The sequence below is a fragment of the Taudactylus pleione genome, unplaced genomic scaffold (genome assembly GCF_031769625.1).
Source record: "Taudactylus pleione unplaced genomic scaffold, aTauple2 ptg000155l, whole genome shotgun sequence".
Classification (NCBI taxonomy): Eukaryota; Metazoa; Chordata; class Amphibia; order Anura; family Myobatrachidae; genus Taudactylus; species Taudactylus pleione.
In genome coordinates, this window is record NW_028284557.1 from 12,934,101 (window position 1) to 12,946,285 (window position 12,185).

The 12,185-nt window shown below is 36.9% G+C and overlaps 1 protein-coding gene across 1 annotated transcript in view; it reads left to right on the forward strand.

Annotated features, from left to right (window-relative positions):
• Positions 1–12,185, forward strand: part of LOC148521827 (vasoactive intestinal polypeptide receptor 1-like) — a 233,734-nt gene that overhangs the window by 99,693 nt on the left and 121,856 nt on the right. Inside the window, exon 5 of the mRNA XM_088474760.1 lies at positions 9,005–9,102. Coding sequence (XP_088330886.1) covers positions 9,005–9,102 — 98 coding nt within the window. The remainder of the gene's footprint in view (positions 1–9,004; positions 9,103–12,185) is intronic.

Genomic DNA, 12,185 nt, shown 5'->3' on the forward strand with positions numbered 1-12,185 from the left:
AAAATATATAGAAATGTCACCAGGCCTATTGGGCTGACACCTACACATATAACACAGAACCACTGTTCACTGTAATAAAATCCAAAGATCCAAACAGAAAATATATATAGTGTTGTATGTAAAAACACAATTTATTTGACCAAACTGGTCTCATAAAAACATAAACAAGTAAAAGAATCAGAAAGAAACGTGGAGCCAGCTAACACACTGCTGCCAATACGTTTAGATGGGTGACCCATCTTTTTCATTGTGTATGGCAGTCAACAACAAACCCCATTGAAATCCCTTAAGAAGTGCTGGCCAGTTAAAACCTGAGATTTCCATTGGATACAGCTGAAAAACTAAGTTCACATCCTGGTCCGATTGTAAGACATCATTAATGACATCCAATACCTGCACCAAAAGCTGAAATCTAAGGAGCAACTGGTTAATGTGGTTACACTGCCACAGTTCTCTTTCAGGTCTGGCAAATACCACAGTTCTCCAACTGGTACACGGATGACGTCATTGATAATGGTGCATCACCGGGCCAATAGAGAACACTGCCACAGTTTTCTTGGTCCATTGATTATCACATTCTTCCTTCAGGTCCATTGTGACTACATTATAGATGCCACATCACCAGTAGGAGAACATCAAAGGCTGGTCGTTATGTATAAAACATATAGATGTAAACAAACACACCTACAGTATATTAGTGGTATACTCCTTTAAGATCCTCCTCCTCCACAATTTTTAAGATCAATGATTCATCCAAAAGAAGGAGTTTACCTATCAGTCCAACCTATGTATCACCTGTGGACCAATCAAAAATAAAATTGCATTTAAAAATATATGTTTATAAATGTAAATATAATATGAACATAAATGGATCCAGGGGATTAAATATACATGATACATTACATCCTTATAAATATATAAGGAATAAATAAAACACTATGACATACACAGGATCAACAATAAAGAACAATATAAGAATAACTGACACCACCTATGTGGTATATTAATATGTGCCGACACAAAATTTTAAAAAATAAATAAATGTGCACTTGATATGCTAAATCCTGGAATAGGTAAATTCCATAAGCATTGTAGCAATCCTTGCTATGTTAGTTCATTTATAAATATTTAGCTGGTAGAGTATTACATTGGCAATAGTATCAAAGTCTCTGTAAGTACACATGTTTAGTAGAGTGCTATGTGCTGCAAGAGCACCTGCTGTGAATTGATCTCTTATCTCCAAATATATAACAGTGATTTAGAAGGCCCTTCGCTGACTGTGCCTCTTACACTTACCCCAGAAGGAGTTGTTCCGACCAAATGGATACTTACAGTCAATTCCCAATAATGGAATAGGGCCCCCCCTGACTAGTGCTGAAGCCTGCCTGTGAGGTGGATTCCGGTTCAGCGGTACCATAGAAGTCCGGGCTGGATGTTAGCCTTTCAATGTACCTCAGCACATCAAGGAAATAGTCACTCAGAGTAAGATAGCCAATTTCCAGATGTAATTGGCATCTCCAGGATACAAATAATTATTTCAGAGTCGGCATCGGTATAATAGTTGCAGATGAACCAGGTAAACTGACGCGTTTCGCTCCACCCAGAAGCTTTATCAAAGCACATGGCACTCTACTAAACGTGTGTACTTACAGAGACTTTGATACTATTGCCAATTTAATACTCTACCAGCTAAATATTTATAAATGAACTAATATAGCAGGGATTGCTAAAACGCTTATGGAATTTACCTATTCCAGGATTTAGCATATCAAGTGCACATTTATTTATTTTTTTTAATTTTCTCTTGGCACATATTAATATACCACATACGTGGTGTCAGTTATTCTTATATTGTTCTTTTTTGTTGATTCTGTGTATATGTCATAGTGTTTTATTTATTTGTTTGATATATATATATATATATATATATATATATATATAAAATCTTTATTATACTCATGGCATTTTGAGGTTATTTCTGCCATTACAAGGATAAATAAGTGTAACCACATTTTTGTTATTTAATTATTTAGTCTCTCTTCCTGAGAGACCATAGTGAGTATACACAACTCACTGTTGGCTGCTGCTACTAGTAATATAGTTTGATTGATTAGCGCCTAAATACAGGTTACTTATAAATATATAAGGATTTATGTAAAAAAAGAAAAAAAATATATGTACACCAGCAGGGGTGTATTAAGAGAGGAGAGGGCCCATGTTCATTTCCCATCCGGGGCCCCCTCCTGTCTCCCCAGTGGCCGGCAGTGCACTGACGAAGCAGTAGACTCTGGGCACTAGTCTGTGCCCAGAGTCTACTGTGTGGCAGCCATTTTCCTGGTGATTTCCCAACTGAGCATGAGCAAACCGCTGGAAAAATGGCTGTCGTGGCCATTTTTCAGGGGTTTTGTGCAACGCTGCTACAGCCAGTGCTGAACTTCGGATAGGTAAGTATAAAACATATGGGTGCAGGATGTGCGATGTGGGCCTCCCCTGGACCAACGGGCCCATGTGCACCGCACGCCCTGTACCCAATATAGATATGCCCCTGTACACCAGTGTGCATTTAAATCAAGCTCAGTCTTTCACAGTAAAATGAATCATGTAGTTCCAGCAAGCAAAATATTATTATTATATCCAAAAAACATATCTCCAGCAAATTTTACTGATAGAGAACAATATATAAACTTACAAAGTTAAATATATAAACTCCCAAAATGAAAGACAAATTGAAATAAGAACTAATATAAACATGGCCTAACAGCATATAAATAAATCCACACATCCTAATATATTTCACAAGACTATGAATAGATACAAACATACTGTGTCATAAGAACCATCTTGTTTCCAATTCACAATTTAATCCCTGCGGAAACAGGGCATCTAAATCATAAATCCATCTCATTTCTGTCTGAGATAGCCTAAAGTCTCTATCATTAGCTCTCAATTTTTCAGGGACCATAGTAATCCCCGAAAAACCCTTGATATGATTCTTAGAGCTTCTCTTTAACATGCGAGGAAAAGGGATAGCTTTCTAAACCATTTCTTATGTTGCGAACATGTTCAGAGTAGACCATCTAACCTTTACAGTTCTGGAGGTCTTACCTATGCATAACACTCTGTAACTACATTAAAATGCATAGACAGCATATCTAGTCTGTGAAGTCAGAAAACTATCCATTTAAAAATGTTCCTTTGTGTCTAAATTCAGTAATTTTACTTTTATCCGAAGGACATGCACATACTTTAAAAATGGCACAATCACCGTACCTGCGAAGCCTTTGTTTCTAGGAAAGCCTCTTACTCCTCCAGTGGGCAATGCACTGGACATTAAATATTTTTTTAAGTTATTGGCCCCCCTTGCCGATGGGAAATGTTATGTCTCTATGTACAATTATAAAGCATGAAGATATAATTAATGCAGTGATAGTAAACTGAATCCTGAGTTAGAGGATTTCATAATTGAAGATATACATTTTATACTTCGCAATAGTGACTTTAATTTTGATGGTAACTACTGTACTTTATTAAGAGGAAATAATTTTAAAATTGATAGTTTTGATGGTATAAACATGTTTGCAAAATAAGAAAAGGTTTAGAAATCAACCCAGAAGTATCTCTACAAATGATATCAAGGGTTTTTGGAGGATTACTTATAGTCCCTGAAAAATGGAGAACTAATGATAGAGACTTTAGACTATTTCAAACAGAGATGAGATGGATTTATGATTTAGATGCCATTTCCAAGGGACTAAATCGTGAATTCGAAACTACTGTAGATGGTTTTTATGATATAGTATGGTTATATCTATTTGTAGTCTTGTGAAATATATTAGGATGCTTGGATCTAGTTATATGCTGTTAGGTTCATGTTTTTATTAGTTCTTTTGATTTGTCCTTCAGTTTGTGAGTTTATATATATATTTGACTACTTGGGGTTTGCTCTTTCGTTAAAATTTGCTGGAGATATGTTTTTTGTATATAACATTAATTTTTTGCTTTATGGAACTAAATGATTTATGTTACTGTGAAAGACTGAACCCGTTTCAAATGCAAACTACGGCTGCAACCTTTCCAAAGGCATTATTTTACATAAATCTTTATATATTTATAAAGATGTAATGCATTGTGTACTGTATATTTAATCCATGGGATCCATTTATATTTATATAATATTTACATTTATAAACATATATTTTTTAATCCAATTTTATTTTCGATTGGTCTACAGGTCGGACTGGTAGGTAAACTCCTTCTTTTGGATGGATCATTGATCTAAAAAGAGGAGAACCTGAAAGGAGACTACTACTATTATAGGTGTGGTTGTTTGCATCTATGTTTTGTACATATTGACTAGCCTTGAAGGTATTCTTTTGATTGTGGCATCTATAATGACATCACTGCAGACCTAATGATGACTATGATAATGAACAGACTGGTAAGAGAAGTGTGGCAGTGTTCTCTATTGGCAAGATGATGCGCTGCTATCAGTGACGTCATCCGTAGACCAGAGGGGAATTGCAGTATTTTCCATACCTGAAAGTGAATGTGTGGCTACATTATCCAGTTTATCTTTAAACTGAGGCTACTGGTGCAGGTATTGGACGTCATTAATGATGTTTAGCAATTGGACTAGGTTGGGAAAATCTCTGTTTTTTTCCACCCAGAACTTCCTGTTTTAGGAAATTTAAATAGAGCTTGCTGTTGACTGTCATACGCCTTTAAAACAATGTGTCAATCATTGAAATGCATTGGCTGCGGTGTATTAGCTGGCTCCATGTTTCCTTCAGATTCTTATTTATGGTGATTGCTGGACTTAACTGGGCGCCATCTTATCCTGCAAACATCTGTAAAATGCTTAAAACATCTTTAAGGGTAGATGTACTAAGCCTTGGGGGAAATTTAATAAAGCTTGGAGAGTGATAAAATTGCGATAAAGCCCCAACCAATCCGCTCCCAACTGTCACTTTACAGGCTGTCAAATGACAGTTAGAGAAAAATAAAGTGGAGAGAGATAAAGTACCAACTAATCAACTTATGTCATTTTTCAAGCACAGCATATAAAATGACAGTTAGACACTGATTGGTTGGTACTTTGGGGTCTATTTATCAAGCAGTGAAAAGTGTGGGGAAGTGAACCAGTGGAGAAGTTGCCCACAGTAACCAATCAGCTTTCAATTAGCATTTATCGAGTACGGTCTATAAAATAATAGGTAAGAGCTGATTGGTTGCTATGGTTCACTTCTTCACACTTTTCACTGCTTGATAAATAGATCCCTAAGTCTCTCCACTTTATCTCTCTCCAAGCTTTGATGAATCTCCCCATTTTTTTGCTCTCCACTTTATCTTTCTCCAAGCTTTGATGAATCTCCCCATTTTTTTGCTCTCCACTATCTCTCCCCAAGCTTTGATGAATCTCCCCATTTGTTTTGCTCTCCACTTTATCTCTTTCCAAGGCTTAGCACATTAGTTTGGTGGTTAGTGCATCTAGGTTTGGGTTTGTTAATTTTTCAGGAACGAACCACACATCTCACAGTTTTTAAATACTACATAATACACTATATATATTTTCTGTTTGGGTATCCACCACTACGTGCCTACCTGGGGATTGAATTATTGATGGTGAAGTATATCCACAACTACACATATCTCTAGATGATATTGCAAGAGAATCTGAGAGCTGGGAAGTACAGTGAATTCACCCACCCTGAACTAAAGATATCCCTACATGCCATATTACAAGTAAAATTGGTGTAAGCATAAATACAAAAGGGGATTATTCCTCTAATTTTGTACCCTTTCATTCTGGCTACATTTACTCTATATAGACACTGTACCATTTATTTACACCAGGGTGTAATTATTAATTTTGTATTACACTAAGTGTTTTTTCTATGGCATGTTGAGAACAACTAGCAACTACAAGAGGACCTTGGTTTTCTGGCTATAAAATAACTTTTTCATTTCTAATTAGTACACTATAGGCACCAACCCACATATTCATGTTTGGTGTCTAAAGAGGTAAAAGTGCTTTGAGAGCTGCAGGTTGGTCACCCCATAATCACATCATGGAGTAGCAGAATAAGCACTCTGATCCTCTTCTCAACTGGACCCCACAGCAGGGAATGAGTTTATGGCAGGGGAGGTTTGGAAGAGCTGTGTGAAGCAGGTCATACTTATCAAGTGTCCATCCAGAACATTTCACAGTGTCGTGGCATCAAGGGACTGGGCCAAAGAGAAATAACTTAGGCAAAATCAAACCTTGATATTTAAGATTTATTCAATATGTTGCTATTGTAGTCTAGGAACTTGGATTCTTTAGATTTCACATCATATCCCCCACCCTTTCAATCCTTTCCTTGTATTTCCCATTTTGTCTACCCCAGTTTATGTTATTCCCTGAAATATCATTATCACTGGCCTACTGACAGTTTTTGTAAATGTTTTCCCTTGTTATGTTTATTTTTTGTTGAGACAATATATTGATTGTATTACTGCCTCTGTCATATTATATTCAGGATATGTTATCGTACAGTACATAACATATTTTCTTTTAGTGCTATGTTACTGGTTACTTGCACGTGTATCATCATCTCATTTTATGCATTTTGTTTCCTTTGTCATGTGAATATCCCAATAAAACAGATTTACGAAAAAAAATTATACTAAATTAAATACATTATGGTCACTTCATAGGTTTATGGGACATCAAAGAAAAAAATCAAAGGATTACACTAACAGGGTCTTTCAACTTTTTTAATGCTTTTGCTTTGGATGAAGAGTAGGCCCTATCCTCTAGATTTACCCTGAGAATGGGGAGGACATGTCCTACTCATCAGCTACAGCAAAGTGTCCCATTAAAAAAGAGGAGAGATAGGGGCTCCTCTTTCAAACTGGGTGCCACATTAAAAGATAATTAATGTCTGATGATCAATAGTAATAAACCCATATCTGCAGAATATCATGGAATCCAGGGATTGGGGAAGATTTCCCCCAACCTTACTTCCAAAAATTAAGGGACACATATTAGAAAGAGGGGGTTCTCCTCTTTGAAATGATGTGGTTCCCTAGTACTTATTGTCTGATGAGCACCAGACAATGATGCACTAAGGAAAATATAACTTATCCATAGATGGGTTAGGTACCAAATATGCCCTGTCTCAATCACACGGTAAAAACATCTGTGGAGTTAGAGTCATTTGAAAGACGGGAGTCCCTCCTTCTTTTAAACAGAATGCCCACTTTGCTGTTATTACAGTATCTGGTGATCAATTGTGATTAATTCTTCACTGTCTGAGGAAGTGGTTAGGCTCCGTGAAACACGTTGCTGTTTTAAGTGTAGACTTTTATCTTAAGCTCTATTTTCAGGTTTTTCATTTTTATGCCTTTATTTTGTTTTGGGATAATGTCTTTTTTAATATATATTTAAATAATTATTTATCAATTATTATCTGTACTAGTGAAATCATATTTATAGTTGTTTTTCATTCATTTGCCACTAAAATGTTTTCACATATTAAGATGCTATTATCATATTTAAAACAATTATCTTAATTATTTATTATCATGTCTTGGGTCATTCCTAATTTTCTTATTGCAGCTCACATTTATAATTGTGAGTAAAAGGTTTTTGGCAATACACATTTGAAGTTGTACCACTTTTCCAAACAATCCCATGACACTGATTGGCTCTGGTCCATGGGGAGTAAGGATTCGATCTTTCAAAGCTGGAGTGTCAAAGACACCTTCACTTGTGCATAGGTTTGAACATTCTCTGCCTTCTCAGTGCCAGAGATACTTTTTTCCGTTTAGTTACATTTCTGATAAGTAACAAACAATTCCTTATGCATTTATATGTTAAAAACAATCCTCTTTATAATCAATATTCCATATGTTTAATATATTTACTACTTATTTAACAGTACTTTGAATTATATTAAACAAACTAAAGTGTCCCATGAATCTGAGATACCCCTTAGGCAGGGCTGGTTCTAGAGAGGAGGAGGTCTGTGTAGTTTCCGTGCAGCCTCCTTCTCCCACCTGTACATGCACCGGGTAGACTCTGTCATTGTTCCAGAGACTGCTGTGCAAATCCCTGGGAAAATGGCTCCAGGCAATTTTCCCCTGTGACTTCTCTCATGCGAATGCCCAGATATCAAGAAACATGACACTGGTGCCATTTATCCAGTGATCTCTGTGGTGTTCGGCAAAAAGATAAGTATAGTCTATGGGTGCAGGTTGTGCAGTGTGGGTTTTCCAGGACACAGATGCCTGTGTGCATCACACATCCTGCCCCCATTATAGAAATGCCAATGCCCTTAGGGGTACACATACCAGAGATTGAAAAAAATACTAGAATCAAAAAACACTATTGGATTATTTACTATGAAGGTGGAAATGTACAGTAAGTTATTGATCTTGTGCAAATTAGACAATGAAAGGAAATAACTGAACGGTTGCTTTGGGTTACTGTATATGTCACTTTGCTGTTGAATTATCACCACTGTCTGCCCATCAGTTGGAATCATAGATGCCTACTCTCCCAAAAATCACGGGAGACTCCCAATTTTTCAGGTAGCCCCCCACAACCCCCTGAAGAGTAGGCATATCTCCCGCATCTCGCCTTTTTCCTAGTGAAGTGGGCAGAATGGGGAGATTTCACCGGGAATTTTCGGGTCCACGAGTAGCGGGTGAGGCAAAAATGAAGCAACATTTAGCCCTGCCCCCTTCCCGTGGACCCGTTAATCGTAGCGTTTCCCTGTGGTGGGGCAGGGCCTAATTATGTATACACTATGGCCCAGCCCCCCAAAGTAATCAACAGAATCTCCTCCCTGGGCTTCTCCAGGGGAGGAGATATGTAATGTTGGCAATTATGGTTGGAATTATTTAGAAGACTATTCCTCAGAAATTGGGAGCTTATTTAAATAAGCTGTAAATGTGATCTGCCAACTTTGTCAATTGTTTAAAGGATAACGACTTTATGAATCATTATTTCATATTTCAGAGGGGACATTTCAACACAGTGAAGGTTTTGTACACATGTGGATATGCCACATCCTTGCTAGCTCTTGCCACTGCCATAAGCATCTTCTCTCTCTTTCGGTGAGTATAACTTACATAGACCTGCATTTTCAAAAACTGTTTTTTCTATATATTTTCTTTATCACAGTAACAAGCTACTAGCATCCACTCTATATACTCAACAGATATCAGTTCAGGAGAACATATTTTCTCAGTGAAATAAAATGAATTATTGTTTTGAATCATTGCCCAAATAATCATAAAAACAAATATCAGAAATTCCACAGAATCTAAAACTAAAATTATGTGACCAGAATGGAATTGTTGTGCTAAGAAATTCCAATGGATATAGTTGATAAGTAGTTGCACTAAATTAATTAATTGTGGAAAATTATACTTGTCACTTATAGTTGCTTGCAACAGTGTTTCAAGTTCGCTAATAAAAAAGAAAATTATATATCAATATAAATAATATATAGATATTCAGACATTACTGTAACTGATTGAGTTTATTGTCTTTTTTTATACTTTTTGTATATTTTCTCATTTTCATTTCTCCTCCAATCTTACCCAATTTTTTGCTGCACTCTCCACGAGGGTCAGCCAGGTCAGCACAAAACGAGGCAGAGGTGAGCGAGTCTTCGGTGTGATGACATAATTGTGTTGTCATAGCCCCGACCCTGCTATACACTGCCACTATTACCGGAATTGTGAAGCGGGAGGTGGAGCCATGATGACGCAATACAACGCAAATTGCATCATTGGCCACATATACCACCCACTTCACTCAGCAAGTGGACGGCTGCAGCTGGGTGGCTCCATCCTCCGGGATACTTTCCCACTTTTCTGGGCAGCTGGGAGCAGCATTCGATTTTTGGGAGCCTCAAATGTTATTGGACTTTATAACTAAATAAAGAGTCAGTATTGGTGTTTGTGTTCTAAGTAAAAAATTCAATTTAGCATGTGAGAGCTATCTGGGCTGTTACCTGCACAACTTAGACCCTCATTCTGAAGCTCTGGGTGTCTTGTGTATTAGTTAAGAGCTGTAGACCCCCCATGTTCACATGTAAATTGTTGCATGACAAAATAGATATTCATACTGTATACTGTACTCCCACTCCCTTAATTTAAGTTTTATTATTTACATATATACACTAGCCCCTCATTCTATTAAGATATTATGCTAAGTAGAGTTTCAGTTGCCAGATATAGCAGCAATAGTATATCAATTATTGACACTATGTATATGAAGAAAAGCTGTATTTAACTAATTAAAGTAAATCTTTAAATATTGTCTGCTGCTATGGCCATCCTGCAGTGGTGATTGGAGGAGCTGTGGTGGTAATTACAATCCTTGTCAAAAATGCTTTCGTGTACAGTATATAGTCTTCACTGGGAGGAAGAGCTTGATAGATAGGGAGTTATGATTATTTTGTGGGGAAAAAATGAGTTAGATCCTAGCAATGATAAGATTAAATCCATTTTCTTTAAAAGTTTCTTAATCAGAATAGAAAATTGAAAACTTATAGGAAAATAAGTATTCATGTCTCTGACATCCTAATCTCAAGCGCCTGTACTTCCTGAGAATATTTTTAGTTTAATGTCACAGCTTCCCACAGGTTTATAAAATCAGACATCTGATTGACACTCACTCATGGTTTGTGTCCTTCCATTAGTTTGGTGTAATATGCAAGGAATCACAGATGTATTATGTAATGAGTCCTGGGGCAAAGCTTTATGACCCATGCAGATATAAGAACACAATATTCCCCTTTTGGAAATGCTTAATGAACCCAGACAGCTTTTAAAATGCAAATAGGAGTAGCAGGAACAGAACTAATAATTCTTTTCTTGGCAGACGGATGTCTGTACAAAGTGATAATGAAGTGGTGAAACCTCACTAGGGGAACAAAAATGCGCAGTCATGTGTTATTCATTAGTGAATATTCCTTTGCTGTTTAATACATGTCGGAATGACAACTGCACGATTAGGGTAGAAAATATGTAGTCTACAGGCATCAGTAATAACAGCTATCAGTCTGGTATCTAGGGCTGGTGTATAATTCTCTCTAAGGTATTGTACTACCTTTAAACTGGATCAATCTAGAGGTTATAGACATAATGTAAATGTAATGTTGCATACTGTAGATTCACAGTATTAATGCCAGGTGTCATTACGGATAATAGACCTTTTTACTGTAGATCTAAAGAATAATTTTAAAGATTATGTCCTCATATTGTCAGTTTTTGGCAGTAAAAAGCTTATCACATGTTCATTATAATTGACTTATTTCTGAAGAGCTCACAAAAAAAAGAAAAAGACAGATGGAAAGGAGTCTGTGTTCAGCGCAAAATAGCAATAAGTATTAGATTGAGTGATGGGGCGGGATATAGGAAATTGATGCTTCCAGGATGTATGTGAGTACTAGAACCAATAAATACGTACAAGCAGAATTAGGTGCATCTGGCATAAAAATGAGGGTAGAGGAATAACAAGAGTCAGGTCAGTTGGGGGCACTAACCTCCAAGTGTGATATACAATTCCTTTGTGACGGCTATAGTGGAAATGACAAGCTGAAGGATGTTTTCACAGTAATGAATCATAGTAGCGAAGGCAAATAAAAATAAAATAAATGGATCTGGCAGTTGATAGTGCACTGAGACACGGGATTACTCCTTCTGAAATCATGTGTTTATCTCAGTCGTACCCTCCACACCCCTTGTCTTGCATTTATAAATTGCTTATTGATCACGTCTTCTCCAATGGGCCTAAATTCACAAGTGACTGGGACACATATATGAGGAGATTAGTGATGGATGGAAATTTTAAGTAGTACGCTTAATAGCACGGTTAATATGCTGGAGATTAAAACTCACTATAAAGTTCTGTCCTTCTGGTACAGATACCCTAGTCTTTTGGCAACAATGTAACCCTGGATTCCCAACACCTGCTGATTCTGAGGTGCAATAAGGCACATATTGTGGGAATGTCCTGTGTCCATTCTGGAATAAGTTGATAGCGATTGTTAGCATTATTCTTCAGGTAGATTTACCCTCTTGCCCTAGTTTTTGGCTCTTGAATCATTTAAGTAGTCTTCAGGCACACTAAAAGAAGTCACTGCTGCATCATATTCTCAGTCAATCTAAGGCAGTAACCCCGGTTC